The 17758-nt window shown below is 42.6% G+C and overlaps 1 protein-coding gene across 1 annotated transcript; it reads left to right on the plus strand.

The window, feature by feature from the left end:
- The first annotated feature begins 1346 nt into the window (after positions 1-1346).
- Positions 1347-17483, plus strand: zgc:101731 (SNARE_SNAP25N and SNARE_SNAP23C domain-containing protein). The gene is made up of 8 exons (XM_087851301.1): positions 1347-1410; positions 6520-6670; positions 11719-11760; positions 12352-12400; positions 13679-13790; positions 14397-14543; positions 14810-14954; positions 16371-17483. The coding sequence occupies exons 2-8, from the start codon at positions 6587-6589 to the stop codon at positions 16434-16436; spliced, it is 645 nt and encodes a 214-aa protein (XP_087707427.1). The 5' UTR covers positions 1347-1410; positions 6520-6586; the 3' UTR covers positions 16437-17483.
- The last annotated feature ends 275 nt before the right edge of the window (positions 17484-17758 follow it).

Below are 17758 nucleotides of genomic sequence, written 5' to 3' on the forward strand. Positions count from 1 at the left end.
TTTTCATGCACGCTTGTTCATGCACGTGACCACATGTGATGTTACGCTCATTCTTCTGATTGGGAATATTTTTTACTGCATTAAATCTCAAAGCTTAACTTCAGCCTGCCGAGGTTCTTCTGCAGCCCCGAACCTTTAGTGGCAGCTCTGCTCGTCTCGCAAGTGAAAGATGAAATATTGCTTTTACGTTTTCATTCATTTTGACTTTTAAAGACACCTTACTTGTTGAGCTTGATTCTTTCATCTGAATGTGAGACATGAGACCATGACTGTTTTATTCTTTCACTTAAACTGTGAACATTTTTTGGAAATTTTAAGCGAAGTTACAAAACCTGAGTTGAAATGTCCTTCAGAAAATGTGTTGACGAATCCTAAAAGATTTTATTGTACAGAAACCAAAAGGATGATCGGCTTATGGATCCTAATGGTGTAACTTATCCTGCAAGTTTAACCTGTGAGATGCAAAACATTCAAAAGGTTTGACATTTTCTCTTCAGCTTATTTGCTACCCGGTGCAGTACCGTCAGAGGCCACCAGGGGGCCTCAGCCGCACACTTAGGATATTCAGTGCATACTCGTCACACCAGGCATGAAAGGTTGTTAAAGAGAGGCTGAGAGCGCCTCTGGCAGATGTCTGACATAAAAAGCTTAATGAAAACTGTTTTTACAGTCTTCAACTTCAGTTTGAATTTGGTTAAAAGTGGAGGGTCGTCTCTGTCCTCGACACCTGAGGTCCGCACACCTCATTAGGAAACGATCAATTTGATGTTCAGAGAAGCACCATGTGACAAACACCACGTGATTGACATTTAGACAAGTATAAAGACTTTTTCGGTCACGTTTATAAAACGATGAGCGCCTGTGTGGCTGTTTGATCACAACTATTTTACAAACATAAAAAAACGGATAGAGTGAAATCAAATGAGAAAAACACCATCACTATGACGTCATTAACAGCGCATTAACACATGGGGGGTAATGTGTTTGACAAACGCAGGAAAGATGCAGATTTCATGGCGGCAGCTTCAAAACAATCAAAGCAGGATTTGTTAATTATAAAAATAGTTTTTTTGTAAAGTTTGCTAAACTGTCAGGATGCGAGCAGAGCTTCCTGCTGACCAGCGCTGAACACACGCCCATCGTTTACCCTTAAACATGTCGCTGGTTCCTCCACCTTCAGCTGCGTCCTTGTGGTGGAGAGAGGCGTTCAAGGCGCTGCTCTCTGACGTCACGCCCAGGAGGAAAGTTTGGGTTGCCGTTTGTTGGGGGGCGGGGCCTGTGCGGAGGAGGGGAGCGGTGATGCTGAGGAGGAGTAACCGAGGAAGAGCAACAGGTTTCAGTGTGCTGATGGGTTCACGAGGACAGAGCACGAGCGTATGAAGAGGACCGGATGAAAGGTGCGGAACACAGGTTCGTATGGATGTTATCTCAGAAAAGAGGCAGCTTTAAAAAAACAAACCTGTTTTTATTTCAAATGTAAAAGTTGGTCATCAGAGTGACCCCGAGGTGGGAAGTATCGAAGTAGAATTACCAGGTCTCTCTACTTAACTTGTTACTTTTTACTTTTACTCCCCACATTGTTAAACAAATATCTACTTTTACTCTTTACGTTTTAAAACAGACCCGTTACTTTAAGTTCATTCATATTGTGTGTGCTCGGCGTTAAACAGGGCCGGTGTTCCAGATGAACTGGTGTCACAGGTTAACTGGTGACGGTCAAACAGGCGATAAAAACTAAATATTTCATCTGTGACATTAATTCAAACAGACTCCGTCTTTTTGCTCTTGAACAATCAAATATTAAAAACTGTCGCGCGTGTACCTGGTGATATTCTCACGCACGAGATGACCGCGAAAACGGTAAACAAATACGTCACCACGCCGATTCACAGGGCAGCACGATGAGGAGAATCCTGTCTTCGTTATCATCCCCATCACTCCGTGTCAGCCTCACAGCTAAGGTTTAATTCGTGTACTCGTAAATGAACTGCCAGCCTGTGACCAGGTGAGCCTGTGACACACACCTGCACCTGCTGTCACCACAGAACCAGAGGCAGCCGCAAGAAATCACAATGGGGTCAAAAAGCAGTAGAGGGACAAAAGACAGCATGGTACCCGGATGTTTGATTTTAAAAAAATCCAAAGAGCATTTTTGTGGTAAACTTACAAGAGTGACGTCACTATATGACGGAAGTAGCTGCCCAGAACAGGTTGTAGCATATGAAAAGTCTCCTTTTACCTAAATTTGATCCCAGGCTCATCTTCTAAAATAATTTTCTAACGTAGTCGTGAAAAAGATTTTGAATTGATATTAAGATAAGATAACCTTTATTAGTCCCACACGTGGGAAATTTGTTTTGTCACAGCAGGAAGTGGACAGTGCAAAAGTTATGAAAAATTAGAATACAATAAGAATAAATACAGTATACAACTGTACAGAATAGAATAAAATAAAATACTATATACAGTAGAATAAAATAGAATAAAATAGAATAAAATATACAATAAGATAATAGAATACAAATGCTGTATACAACTGAGTAAAACTACAACGATGCCAGAAAAGATTATTGCACATTAGTGGATGTGTGTGTTTGATCAGTTAAAGCTTAGTTTAATGATCAGTTTAATGCTCTAAACTGACCAGAACAACCAGTCGTACTGAAGAAAAGAAGCTTTAAACTGTGACACTTGGAGTGGGTGTAAAACAGATTTCAAGTTTTCTACAGATCCTGAAACTATCACACGACTATCTCATCTACTTAAAAAGTTGTAAATGGTCAAAAACGTTGGGAATAATAATTAAAAAACATTAAATTTCAGCCTGCGTCTGTCCTCTGAGGGCTGTTAATGCAGAAATTATGAAGGTAAAGTCTTTCATGGCTTCATTACACATGTTAAAGCTGATTGTGACGGGGTCAGGTGGGCAGCACTGAAGAGATAATATTTAAGGAGGAATAATTCGTTTAGTGTCGAAAACTGGCTCAGAAAACACAGATTTTCAGTCTCATCTGGAGCCCAGGACAAAAACAGATTTACCACATGAAAAAAGATTTGTGCTGAATTTCAGTTTAGAGAATCAGACTCTTTAGTAAAATTCACAATCCCCCTTAAATTATAGTAAAAAGTTGTAATGTGAAAATATGGATCATAGTCATGGATTTGAGCTGGAGACGATTTTAATGACTTGTATAGTGCAGGTATGTTTATCTATAGTAGTACTGTGTAGTACATTAATACATCATATTTTGGGGGATGTGCCATGTGATGCCCCGCCCACTTTTGGGCACTCCTGAACATGAATGCTCATTATTATACCTGTGATTAGGAAGCAGTGCCAAAGCCTGCATGTTTGTGTGTGTTGGTTATTTGTCTCTGGTCACTCTTAGCTAAGCGTGCATCACTTTAACGTGACAGCTGGTGATGATAGTCAAGCTAAAGGAGGCGACTCTGTATAGTGTTACAGAAAATCTAGTTTACAGTCTGATGATCATTGGCCTTTAAAGTCGTTTTCTTCTCTGTGTTGTGTCCCAGACTGAATACCTCTGTCTATTTTAGCAGTTTCATTTTGTAGACTAAAAGATTTATCCGTTTATTGTGCAAAATATTTAAAGCTGATTTTTTTTAATATCAAGGCTCATTTCTTTTCTTCTTTCTTGTTGTTCCTCTTCTTTATTCCAGCAGGTGGTGATTAGTGGTTAGGGCTAATTATGATGCTGCAGCCTGATCACACAAAGAGAAGTGTGTGTGTGTGTGTGTGTGTGTGTGTGTGTGAGGACTCAACACCTGGTTTGAAGCTGACATTGTGTGGACTCCTAATTACAGAGGAGGCAGTTGTTGTAAGAGTGAGCAGGGATTCGTTTTAGGCGCTTGTGAGAGCCAGCGGCCGCACTGCATTCATGCAGATACTGTAACACTTTATAACTGAATTGTGGTCTTTTCTAAAGAGCCTTTGTGGGAGTTGTGCGAACACCGGGTGTCTTGCCATCACAAGAATAACATCCAGTGAAAGAGGATGAAAATTCCTACCATTTCATATATGCATGATGTATGCAGAGAGAATGATCTGAGCAGGAAACAACAGGAAAGCAGGTTAAAAAAAATATGTGTGTGATGTCATCACTCTGCAGAGCTAAACTTTATTTTTTTTACTTATTTACTTTACTTTATTTTTTACTTTTTTTCAGGGTTAAACTGAAACTGGAGGTAAAAAACAGAGATTCACTCATATGAGCTTTGTTTTAGATGAAAATAATTTTGACTTGATATTAATGCTCAAACTAAGTCGTGCTTAAGAAAAGCAGATTCAGAGTGGCTGTAAAACTGAGCACTTAAACCTGAAGACGTTGTGTGAATATATCTCCTCTTCTTCAAAATTATAAGAGCTCCAAAGGCTGAAAATACAACTAAAAAGCACCCAGTTTCAGACCCACCCCTGTGCCCTATAAGAGAGAGAGAGATAGCCTTTATTTGTCAGTTGCAGGTCTTTTGCCCACAACCGAGATGACAGACCTTGCCGACCGTACATAAAATACACAAACATCACATCGGGGAGACAGGTCAGGCTAGGTAGCGAGGAAAAAAACATTGAAATGTGTGACACAAAAGGATAATACAGGAATGCACAGATATCAACACACCACAGCACAATAAACACAGACATTAACATGGGAAAGAGTTCCAGTGTGACCATCTGATCTGGGACCGCTGCAATCTTTCGACTGCGCCTCCAACTGACCCGATGTCCACATCAGAGGGGAGGTAAGCGTTGGAGGTGGCGTTGGATCCGGGGTAGGGAGGGGGATGGGTCAGTGAGTGCTTATCAGTATCAGTATATGTATGTGTGTGCGTGTCCATAGTTCAGCTGAGACAGTGTCCTTCGCCCTTCCAGTAAACAGTCTTCCAGCCAACCCAGGTGGCCTTGCATGGAATGAAGGAACAGACTAAACACAGTCGTTATCAGGGAGTTTTGTTCAGCTCCGGCCTTGTAGCTGGCGCCGAGAGGGTATCCGCATGAAGTGATGGTATTTTTTTACTTTAGTGCGAACAGCTCATATGAATTTCAAAGCAGTTCTACAGTCCAACACTGGTCTCTCAATCTCCCGTTGGAGAGCCGCGAGCTTCGCCATACTTGCATTCTGTGATGTTGTCATTTCTTGTGCTCAAGGAGCCGATTTCTGAGAACTCACGGCAGTGTGCCTCCCCGAGATGTCATCCAATTTTGCGCCCAGAGATGTTATTCCGGGCTAGCCCTTCCGAGATGTATCCAGTCTGCAGTCAGAGATCTTATTCTGAGTATTCACAGCAGCCGTAGCCTTCCAAGATCTTATCCGTGCTGACTCAATGAGCCCATTTTGAGAAACTCACGCCTCTCCCATCGTTCCAATCCCAGCGGGCAGCCTTGTGGGGGTTTGAACAGCCGGTTCCGCTTCCTTAATTCTTCGATAAGTCAGGGCCAAGCCAGCTCCGATCAGCCAGAACCCTGTTACTATGGTTCAGAATAGGTAGATATCTTCAGCACTCAGGCTCACCCGAGCCCAAACTTCTCGTTGAGAAAGTGGTGTCAATTGCATTTAGGGACCAGTTGATCCAATCCATAATTCCTCTTTTAGGTTTTAGAGAACAGACTGTGAGAGAGTGTTCCAGGGAAAATACAAAAAAACCCCACGAGACTAGACAAGGACATAAGCAGGGAAGATAAGGGAGAGGAGAAAAAGTGCGTCCGCCTCCTCCGAGAGCCAAAGAAGAAAAGCGCCTGTATCTGTGAATATATAAGTGAGTAATGACTCTGATTAACCCCCGGACTAACCGGAGATGGTGGGGAAGGGCGGTCTGGGTGTTTCTGTTTAGACCTGCGTGACTTGGACCTGGATCAGCAGCAGAAACTATGGATGAATTTAAGAAGAATGACGACAGGGACAAGAAGGAACCCGACAGTGTGCTTCACTGCTTTTTCCTGCACACATTAAATGACTTATTCAGACTAAGCTAACCTGAGAGTTCATCCTTCTTCCTGTTTGGCCATTTGAATTGCTCGTGGTTTTAGCTGAAGATGATTTTAGTGTAATTTAGTGTGTTAGGTGTTTATGAAGAGCAGTGAATCACAAAGAAGCCTTTAAGGCTGGAGGAAGGAGCTAAGAGAGCTTGTTTTAGACAAGCCCGTGTTAGACAAAGAAGGATTATTCTGAACGGTGGATGTTTCAGAACTATTCTTTTGATAGGAAATGAGTGTTATGGGTCCCCTTGACCTTGAAGTATCACGTTCATGTGTGCAAAAGGCTGCTGCAGCTGATGTTTTGAGTGCTAACTGGCTGACTGTTGACAGTTACAGTAACTGCCATTAAAACGAAACAGTGTGTTGGAAATAAAAGTAACTGCTTCTTAAAAAATAAATGTGGTTATCCTGAAGCGTTTGTGTAAGCGAGAGCCTGTGCTGCGTGCCTGCCTGCCTGGCGTCTGCTGCTCGAGTCTATTGTCAGTCATGAAAAATAACCATGGCCTCACTCTCACCCTCTCCAGCTGTTAAAGATACCTGATGCTGCAGTCTGATCCGCTCACCTGGGACTGAACACACACACAAACAAACATGGCTGCTAACGCACGTTCAGACCCGCCCATCCTCACAGAGCAGGAGGAGTTACAGAGAAGAGCCAATCAAGTCACAGATGAGGTAAGAGGATTATGATGGTAAATAAGTGTTTTATTAATTATTAACAACCACACATAGAAACGGCCGTTTACTTGTTACCCTTGTGTCCAGTGCACATTAACCTGATAACACCTGTTTGTGTAATTTACCTACTTTTCTCATGCCTAAAACCCTCCTGTGATTTAAACTTCACCATTTTCAGTCTTAAGCCTTTTCTCCCTGACTGAAAGAAGATCTTTGGTCATCTCACCACGTCCTTAGTTTCCTTTGACTGGACAAAACATGTGCTGCAGACATGAAATATACTTTCCTCTTGTAAACGTTACTTACAATTTTGTGCCATCTCAAATGTCACAATTCACGTCCATGAGCATGAACAAATAAACAATATATCTCACGACACAGCTGTGAATCCAGAAGCAGGAAGTCAACAAACGTGACAACATAAATGAAGGTTTGGAGGAAAATGGAAGCGTTTGGAATTCTGAAATTTTGTTGTTTATAAAAAGTCTTTTAACCTCTTTTGTCCCAACTTAAAAACTTGTTCTATAAGAACTAAAGGACCAAACAAAGTTGTTCTAGTTGTGTCTGTGTAGCATGTGGCTAAAACACAACCGTATCTGTAAAGTGTGGAACTCGAGCTGTGGTCTCTCTGTGGAGGCGAGAGGACTTCCTCAGCTCCATTAACCTCTAAATGTGGACACAGATTGGTTCGTATGAGACGGCACATCTGAAACATCAGGTTCAAGGACATGAAATTCTTTTCCAGAATCACAAATGAATAAATTAGACGTTTGGAGTATTTCATCGACTGCCTTGAAACAGCAGTGGGATTTAAGTGATTCTACTTAAAAATAAAAAACGTATTCTTTCTTTTTTATATAGTGAATTTTATCAGGGATGCCAAATATTTCCTTTCAGTGCAGCCCACCATATGGAGAGCAAAAACTGCAAAGAAAGAGGGGCTATAATACACTTTACACTGTATTTTGCTTAAGGAAACTGTCACGGCGAGTGAGATGAGCCGTGTGGAAAATAAAGGAGGATCCAAACGCAGGCACTTGTACAGGTGTGAGGGTGGTTTATTAAACACAAAAAGGAAATGGACAAAAAAAAGACTAAACTAAACTGGGAACAAACTGACTACAGAACACGAACCTGGACATGAATGAGAGCGGGCGGAAACAGATGACGGTTGACTGCAGGGAAACACACAGATGAAGCAGGGTGGAAACACAGACGGACCAGCGACTACAAACACAAAAGACCCGACTAAAATACACTCAGAGAAACACAGGGAGATTACACACAGGTGGGCGACACAGCTGGGAGTCATTAACGAGACGAGAGGTAAAACCGAACACACTCACATGAGACGCAGACCTTCACAATAAAACAGGAACAAGAAACCATCGCACTAAGACGCAGACTCGACATTGAGAGACAGACAGAAAATGACACATGGAACTAGACCAATACAAAGCAGACACAACCGAAGAACAAATCCTAAACACAAATAAACAGAAACATGAAACTAATAATACACATCATAATCATTAACACAACAAGAAAACAATCCCTGATGCAAAATTAAACCAAAACATAAGAAACTCGAACCATACTGAGCCTGGGCTGTCTTTGGGCTCTAGGCTGGCTTCAGAAAAAGGAAACGTTTGAATAATGGATACAGAGAAAAACCCAACAATCATATGACCCCCTATGAGCAGCACTTTGGCGACAGTGGGAAGGAAAAACTCCCTTTTAACAGGAAGAAACCTCCAACAGAGCCAGGCTCAGGCCATAAAAACACATAAAGACATGCTGTGGAAGAGAGCCTGAGATTAATAACAAGTATGATTCAATGCAGAGAGGTCTGTTAACACATAGTGAGTGAAGAAGAAACACCCAGTGCATCATGGGAATCCCCCAGCAGGGCTGGAGTACCTGGCTGGAACGTCATTCCACTGGATTTCATCCGTAACCCGGCGCGTAGCATTAGAACGGGGAAGGTCTCCTTTCGCGTTCCTCAGGAACACCGCGGGACGTGACAAAACGTCGGCATGTTACGCCTCGGGAGTGAGAGCGGTCTGTCTAATCTTAAAAGCAGAGATAGTTTTCAACAGTTGCCTCAAGGAGCATTTTGTTGCACGACCTTACAATCCTGCACTACATCATCATGACTACAAGTAACAGACTCTTTGAGCAAACTCAATTCCCAGTTCCAGATGTTGTAGCTCCTCCCCCTTTAAGGCCATCTTCCCTTTCTTCTGACTGGCTGCTCCTGTAAACAGAAAACGAGATGAGGATGTTGGGCCTTATCCACTTATCCCCCGTCTGCAGTAGAAAAACGATGTGAAACTAAGCCAAGCCTGAATGTTCGGCTCATGAAAATTACGCGGATTCATCTTCTCCTTTGACACTTTTGCCATGTTTCATATGAACATGGTTTTACATGTGCGTTACCCTTCAGCTGACTCGGCCTAAAGAACGGATCATGAAAGTGTAGTCGGGGATTTCCTTTGCCAACACATCTTTGAGGCTGGCAAGGAGCGGAGAAAAATACAATCTAACAGTGGAGATATGGACGGCAGCGAGTCACATCCTCAGCTTATACCCCGGAGAGCGTGTCACACTCTGTGTGTCAGTCAGAGGAACCTGATGAGGATAATTAGAATTAGAGCATCTCAGCAATAAAACCAAGAATTCATAATAAACAAACTGGCAAGAAGAGTGACGCAAACGACTACACAACCTGCTGAGCTACAGAGGACACAGCCCTGCCTGAGGGGAGGGCCTGGCTCACCTGGTTGCCTTGGAGACAGCTGGTCTCCAGGTGCAACTGTCTGGCACAGATGAGCTCGTACATTCAGTGGGGGTAGTTTCGAACACACACACACACACACACACACACACACTCCCTGGTGTTTAAAGGCTACTGCAGGTCAGAGACATGTGTCACCTCATCATCCCATCAGTGGGGAAATCCCAGAGGACTGACATGATATTTACACAACACACACACACACACACACACACACACACACACACACACACCTAGGGGTAGATAAACAGGCAGCTAGTAGTTTCTGCGCATGACTGATGTAGACTGTATCCTCCTGCTATAACCTATAATAACTCCTTAATGACATAAAGACGATTCAAAAGTTCTTTTAACTAGAAATGACTTTCTAAACACATCAGATATCTTACTTGTTCCTGCTCCCATGTGTCCCCCTTTACATTTGGAGCTGAAACTATGACACATTCCACAACACTGATGCTCAGAGATGGTTACTGAACAATAGTGAGGAACAAGAACATGTTGTAGCTTTAGATTTTCACACTTGGTGCGAGTGTAAAATGAGTTTGACGGAACTTAAATGTGTTTTTACACCCTCAAGTTTAACATTAAAATGTAGAATATTAACTTACTACCAGTTGCTGTCATTGTTCAGCTGATGATAAGAAATTGCATCAATATCTGGTATAATGGAGGACGAGGTCTATCTCGCCCCTGTAGGCGGCCATGGGTGCGCACGGACCGGTTTAGGTCCAACAGTATTTTCACGGACCGGATAAATACAACAAAATAAAGAAATAAGACTTAGTCATAACACACGGGAAAAGACCCAGGGAAATGAGTTAACGATAAAAACCTGGTACCAAACGACTCACGGACCGGTCTGTGGCCCAGGGGTTGGGGACCACTGCCCTACCAGAGGCCTGGAAGCTTGAGCTTCCTGTGTAGTGTGTGTTTAAGGTGGTGATCCACACCACTGACAGGACCATTAAGACCATCCTCCCCACTTTGCAGGACAGCTACATGAAACGATTCACCTGCATCATCTGCTGAATGAGAAGCTTCTGACCTCAGACCATCACACTGTTAACTCAGACTGAAAGACTCAGAGTCACTCTTGCACTTCTGTTTTTGTCGCACCGTTTTTTATGTTGTTTGGATGCATTTAATGTATTTCTTTAACTAATGTGTAGCTGCAGAGGGGAATTTAAGGACTTCACCAGAGATGGGCAGTAAACGCGTTACTGTAATCCGATTACTTTTTTCAAGTAACGAGTAAAGTAAGGGATTACTATTGCAAAAACGGTAATTAGATTACCTTTACTTTCCCGTAGGAACGCTGCGTTACTGCGTTACTAAAACTGTGATTTTTTTGCGAGAATGTCTCATGACAGTGACGTAAGCGAGTGCGACGTTCGTGACAACAGCTGTGTGCAGATCAACAATGGATCATATATCGAGTGCAGAGAGAGTATGAGCGTGCAGCGTTTAAAGCGTGGAAGTACTGACCTTACTTTGAGTTTGATTCCATAAAAAGTGACAAAAACATTAGTGTCCGTTGTGCGTGGGAAGAAAACTTCTTTTTACAGCGAAAAAACCCCTAAACTTCCGAGCAAGCACCGAGTAGCTACGACGTAATGGGAAACTCACAGAGAAACTCGCGGATTCTTCCACTGACCGCTGCACACCTGCACCAGGGTAACCCTCCGCCTACCCCACTCCTGCTTTACAGGTGAAAATAGAGCAACAGGACCGCTAGTCTTTGACTTTATTTATTTTCTGCTGTGTTTTACTTGCATCTATTTGAAAGACTGAGTGTAAACACACAAAAAATATTTTATTTTATGTGCTGAAAATAAGTTTAAATGTTAAACAAATTTTTCCAGTCAGTGAATGTTGCATATAATTAAATTTTTGCTTGATGTATAAAGTTAAAAGATTAAAACTAATAAAACAGCTGAAAGATCTATCGCTTTATCACCTATTCAGGTTGTAAATTGTGTTTTAAAAAAGTAACTAAGTAATTAATTACTTTTGAAAATAAGTAATCAGTAAAGTGATGAGATTAATTTTTGGGGGAAGTAATCAGTAATTAGTTACTGATTACTTTTTTCAAGTAACTTGACCAACACTGGACTTCACTGTATACTAAACTTTAACTGTTTGAATAACTAAGAACAAAATTAAAGCTACAAAAATGACTTAATGAGCAAAGATCATGTAATGTGTTGAATGTTAAATATTGAAGCAGTGATTTTGTGTCTTTCAGTCACTGGAGAGCACGCGGCGGATGGTTCAGTTGGTTGAGGAGGTACACACACACACACACACACACACACACACACACACACACACACACAATATAATCTAGCGATAAGAAACAAAGACCCCCGCAGTGATGAAGCACAAACCTCACTGTGAACTTTGTCATCATCATCTGTAAATGAGCCTGCTGTGTTTCCACATGAGGAAATGACCACAGATCCATGTCAGGATGACTCTAACAAAGACGGATGCAGTGTGATGATTAAGTTTAAGCTCCTGGAAAATGATTTTGGACAAACGACGGCCGGGAGAGCAGAACAGTGAGGAAAGCAGGAAATTCATATCAAGTGCTCATACGTTCTTTTTCCATAACAGCCATCTGTTTACTTTTAGTCACTGTGATCAGGATCGAGGTCATGTGATCTTACTGCAGATAAACAGTTTAGGCAGTCTCACCTTGTTGGCTTTTTACCATAAATCTAAAGTAGAAAGAATTTAAAGAAGTGAGCAGGAGCTCAGTGGATCGCCACGTGGCGTCTGCAGCAAACTTCTTTAAATCGATTTCCATATGTGCAATAAAAACCTGCGTCGTTGGGGTTCCTGTCAGTAACGGGTTTTTATGTGTTCCCTCCTCCAGAGTAAAGATGTTGGGATCAGGACTGTGGTGATGTTGGATGAACAAGGAGGTAAACAGCTTTTTCTTGTCTTGACCATAAAATCTGAAATTTGCTGTTTTTTTTGTTCCTCAGAAATTTGTGTTTATTCTTAAATTTCTCATTTTTGTGTAAATATCCCTGATGTGAGCTTTTGATTTGGAAGCCTTGCCAGTACACGTTGTGTAAACATGCCCATCTCTGTATTGATCTCTGCTCCTGCTGTGGCAACACCATAAAACTCCCGTTCTAACAGAGCAGTTGGAGCGTATTGAGGAGGGTATGGACTCCATCAACAGGGACATGAGAGAGGCAGAGAAGAATCTGACAGACATGGCCCAGTGCTGTGGCCTTTGTATCTGGCCGCTCAGGAAGTAGGTCCAGGAACCTGCGTCTTTATCCAAACAGGCCCTAAAAAGCCCCGTACTGGTGCCCAGTTCCATTAAATGTGTTGCAGTGTTTATCAGACTCCTTCAGCAACGATAATCATCGTAATAATCAGGGGCTTAAATTACTCAATAAGACATCTTGAGTGAATGATGTCACTCTCTGCTCGTTTCCTTTTGCCCAAGTATTAAACTCAAAGATTTTTTTTATTTAATAATTTGTTTTAATTGATCCATTAAGAAGAAAATAATGCCAAAAGACAAAGAAGGCATGTTTTTACTAACAGATGTTCTGTGAATCAGGATCTGAATGATATATATGAACAAACTATTTGGTAAAAGCCTTCAGGATGTGAATAACTACACGTTTGCTGTTTCTGAAGTGGAGATTTTTTGGCTTGAAGGATCAAAAAATCTAATTTATAGACAAAGGCCTGTAAAAATGAACTCGATATAACAGATAAGCTCTGCATCTCTTACATCTGATGTCTGTTTATAGCAGAACGGTGACAATGAAGCGTTTTCTAACTGCATGAGACTAAAAATACCTCAATTTGGATTTAGAAGACACATTTGTATAAATGCTCCTTAAAATCTTCTTTAAAAGAAGCACAGATGCAGAAACATCCTTCGTACATAGCCCGAGAGAAGAAAACAGAATGGAAGTGGGCACCGAGGTCAAAGGTCGTTGGCTCTGCACCGTTTGGTCCAGTGTTAGCATTTAGCGTAGCGTGGTGGCGTTTCTGGTGGCTGCTTTTTCAGTTCATAGTGCAGCCGCGTGGAAATACTTTGTGATTTTTCTTCTTTTATTCCACCTCCCTCCTCCTCTCTTCTCCCTCCATTCTCCTTGTTACGTTCAACCTCATTTCCTGCTTTCTTTCACCTTTGCTCTTCCTTCATCCTGCTCCGCCGCATCCTCTCATAGAGCAGTTGGAGCGAATAGAGGAGGGCTTGGATCAGATCAACTCTGATATGAAGGAGGCAGAGAAAAACCTGACTGACCTGGGCAAGTGCTGTGGTCTCTGCTCCTGCGATAAGTAGGTGGAGGTGTGCGTGGCGTGTGTGTGAGTGTGTGTTTGTCTGTAAACATTATTCAGAGGTAAGTATATCAGATGTAGTCATAAAATTATGGGAATCTATTTGTAGTTTTTGGCACTTCTATGCCCAGACGTTACTCACAAAGAGAGAAAACCAAACATAGCAGGAAAGCTAAACTGAGTGTTCTTCTTAAAGACAGTGCAGATCTAAATGTGTTATAGTTCTTGTTCTTCCCCAAAACGCACTGATCAGGATGATCCCAGTGATCCCAGTGAGCACTGGAGGTAAAATAGATGTTTCCAGTAAGGTGCTTTAACATACAGTGCGATGCTGACGAGGAGCAAATAGCGTCCTGAGATTTAAACACGAGAAAACTCTTCAGATTTGGTTCATTAGTTGCTTTTAGCTTTTGCTGTCGGCTTGCTTTGCTGCTCTGATTTGCTCTGAAGTAGTCCAGTGCCATGTTTGTCGTGTTTTATGGTGTAAATGGACCCTTGGTGTACCCGTACTGTAGCTGCAGGAGCAGTATGGGTACGCTGTGGTTCTCACGTTTCACGTTTAACAGACGTCACTCATTAAAATCGACATCCATCTTTCTCTTCCAGACTAAAGGCTTTTGAGGAGAGTGGGGCGTACAAGGCAGTTTGGGGCAGAGCCTCAAGCCAGGATGGCGTTGTAGCCAATCAGCCGCCATCATCTCGGGTCGTGGATGAGAGAGAGCAGATGATTATGAGTGGAGGATACATACGAAGGTAGAGAGAGAGTGACACACAGAGTTTAGTGGAGTGTGTTATTGTGTGAGCTGAGAGACGGCAGCTGCATACACGGTTTGTGTGTGTGTGTCTGAGTGTGTGTGTGTGCGTGTGTGTGTGTGTGTCTGTGTTTGCTCTTCTTTACAGCAAACTGACATCTAATACTTACGCCATCACACACAGGCAGCTGGTCAAACACAAACACAAAAACTTGCACACATCTTTGCAGCATTAATGTTTTCCTGCTTTGTTCCTGCCCGTGTCAGGGCGACCGGCGACGCCCGCGAGGACGAGATGGAGGAGAACCTGGCACATGTGGGCAGCATCGTCGGAAATCTGAAGAGCATGGCCCTGGACATTGGCAACGAGCTGGAAACACAGAATTCCCAGATCGACCGTATACAGGGAAAGGTACCGCTGTCCTGTTCTGCATGTAGGAGACCTCAGTGTGCACCAGTCAAATCAAATTCATTTCACAGACTCTGTTAAATGTAGCAACTTAAGGGCGCTGGTTTAGCTCGCTGGGATGAACGTGCAACCATATGCCGGGTTTGAATCCGACCTGTAGCCTTTGCCGCATGCCTTCCCCTCTGCTTTGATGTCACTCTTCACTATATCGCTCAAATAAAGCCAGATAAAGAGTAAATAGTCGATGGTTACTTTTACACGACTCTCAAAGCACCTTGTAGTAAACTCAGGTAGGGATTCGGAAGAGTAGGAGGCCAAGGAAGACATTAAGCTCTTAACTCCCACCAGGTCAGGGTTAGAGTTGGATTTTGTTTTAGCCACATGATGAATAGACACATTTTACAAAACTGGAGGACTTTACATAAAAGATTTTCCTTTGACATGTTCTAGACCGGTGAAACACCGAGAACATGCCAGCAAACCTCAGACTCCTGTATCTGGTTTGGCATCCAGTTCTCCAAGAACCCAGTTAAAAAAATAGATGGAGCTCATGTTATACAGAGAAGAAGCACTAACAATGGGAAACAGTCAAACAAAAGGGCAATAGCTTCTCAAGACTATACTTGAATAAAAGCAACTGAAAATAGGTTCATGTTCAAAGTTGATTTCACAGGTTCGTATGTAGGAGGGCAGACTATTCCAGAGTCTGGAAGCAATGAGAGCGTGGCCTGGTCACCGTTAGGGGAGAATTCCCAGAAGTTGTTGGGATAATGATCTCTGTGATATGGAGGCAAAATAGGCAGTTAACAGACCTGAGCAGCCATAAACAGCAGTGACGTGCTGTCTTTTCTTTGTACCAGTTAAAAGTCAAGCTGCTGTACACTGAACTATGTGAAACAGAGAGTGAGAGTGGAATTAGGCTTATACACAGAGTTGCAGTAGACCAGCTGAGAGGTAGGTAAGGGGTGGATAGCTGTTTCCAGATCCTTTAGTCAGTTTTCAGAGTTTCACACGGATCTATCTGGGATCTTAGTGAGGAGAGAAAAGGGGAATTATGGCAGTTCATCTCAGGCTTGTGCCCGGAGAGGGAGATGAATGAAATCAATAATGTGGCTTTTTACCTGACAGAAGCAGTTCGTGCTCTTCCCTTTGAGTCAGAGATGAAAGCAGCACAGGAACTTGTGCTAACAGCACTAAAGCTAAGAATTCTTATCTATGAACAGTTCTGAGCAGGTGTTTGATTATATTCACCCTACTGTGTGTTGTTGGACTGTAGAGCTTGCCAAGCTTCCTTTGATTATCCAGAGCAATTAAGCACACCTGAAAGTGAAAGATAGATGGAGAGCACAGCTGTGTGTGCCTCCCTACCACATTCTTGTTAACACTTCCTTGTTCTTTCTTTTTTCCCATCCTCTGCAGGCTAATCTCAACGTTACCCGAATCAGCGCTGCCAACCAGAAGGCTACCAACCTCATGAAACGATAGAAGTGCTCTTCCAGTCTTTTTCTATTAAACTGTGCTTTTGCGTGCCGTGCCAACATGCTGACCCTGTTATTTTAAACCTCCCATTACTCACTTTTGACAGTGAAATGTGCTGTAAAACTCATCTAGAGGCCGTAAGTCCATTATTTTTACTAGTGGGTCTAAAGTGGAGCTCTTTATTCCGTAACCCGTATTTTAACATTCCTGTTCGTTCCCCAAATATCATAATAGAAAGTCGTAGTTTTGTTTATTTGTATAAAATGTGACCTATGATTATTATAAGTCAGTTTGCAATGCAATGTACGCTCTGTTTTACCCCTCAGCGTGGCCTCCTTTAGCTCTTGGGAACCTTTAATGGTCCCTGTGGGGGAAAAATTGGGTCACTCCAGCAGCACCATCACTGCCAGCAGTAGCAGTAGAGAGCACAATCACACAAATACGTCAATTTGTTTGAAGAGCGGCTGTCCCTGCTGTGGTGTTATGAAACATGAGCCCATACGTCGCCTTTTCCATCTGCCGGACGGACAGGGGAATAACGGCATCTGTGCAGCAAAATGTTCTGAAAAGCAACCAGTCCAGTCCCAAATTACACAACCCTGTTCTTCCACTTTCTCCAAAATCTGCCACTGTGGATGAAACACGTATGTGACGGCGCCCTCTGTCGGCCCAGCCGGGTATTGCCCAGAAGAAGGAAATACGTATTTCCCCACAATGGAGGATCTCTGGCGACACCAAGCGGACGCAAGCGGAACATGCATTCTTCCTGGCCTCTCCCATCTTCCTTCTGTCTCCATGTTGATAGAAAATGGTGGTGACACCAAGTGACGTTGTTGCTGATTTTACGACCCTGTCTCTCAGTCGTGCACGTCAAAGGTTTGCTGACAATGTCAAAAGTCACCATATCCTAAATGATTTGTACTTGATGTCTGTGTTTGTAATGTTAGCCAATCAGGGAGATCCTTAAGTAAACTATGCTGTCTTTTTATTAGCTGCTAGGTTTGAAATCGTTCATTGGGTAATTTGGGGGATTTAGAAGCTGTTTTTTGTTTAATTATGTACTGATGAGTAATGTAGTACAAATCATAGAAGTGTAGATGATGCTGACCTATGTTGACCTAAAAAGGCCTTCATGTGCGTAACTACAAGGTAACTACTACAGCTGAGGATCACTTGTGTGTGTTTGCTACGATGTAATGAATAAAAAAAAAAAGTGCGCAGGAATACGTACGTGATTTTGGGACTAATTAATTATGTGAGGCGGGAGGAGGGGCTGTGAGGGTGATGGGTGTCATTAAATATTCACCGTGTGGCTGAACGTGCAGACT

The sequence above is a fragment of the Neolamprologus brichardi genome, chromosome 14 (genome assembly GCF_056152115.1).
Source record: "Neolamprologus brichardi isolate AB-2024 chromosome 14, ASM5615211v1, whole genome shotgun sequence".
In the NCBI taxonomy this organism is placed as follows: domain Eukaryota; kingdom Metazoa; phylum Chordata; class Actinopteri; order Cichliformes; family Cichlidae; genus Neolamprologus; species Neolamprologus brichardi.

Excerpts from the sequence above, each read along its gene's own strand:
- zgc:101731 (XM_087851301.1), top strand. The coding sequence starts at position 6,587 with ATGGCTGCTAACGCACGTTCAGACCCGCCCATCCTCACAGAGCAGGAG. Across the intron at positions 12,401-13,678 it reads GATGTTGGATGAACAAGGAG|AGCAGTTGGAGCGAATAGAG; the intron begins GTAAACAGCTTT and ends ATCCTCTCATAG. Across the intron at positions 13,791-14,396 it reads GGTCTCTGCTCCTGCGATAA|ACTAAAGGCTTTTGAGGAGA; the intron begins GTAGGTGGAGGT and ends TTTCTCTTCCAG.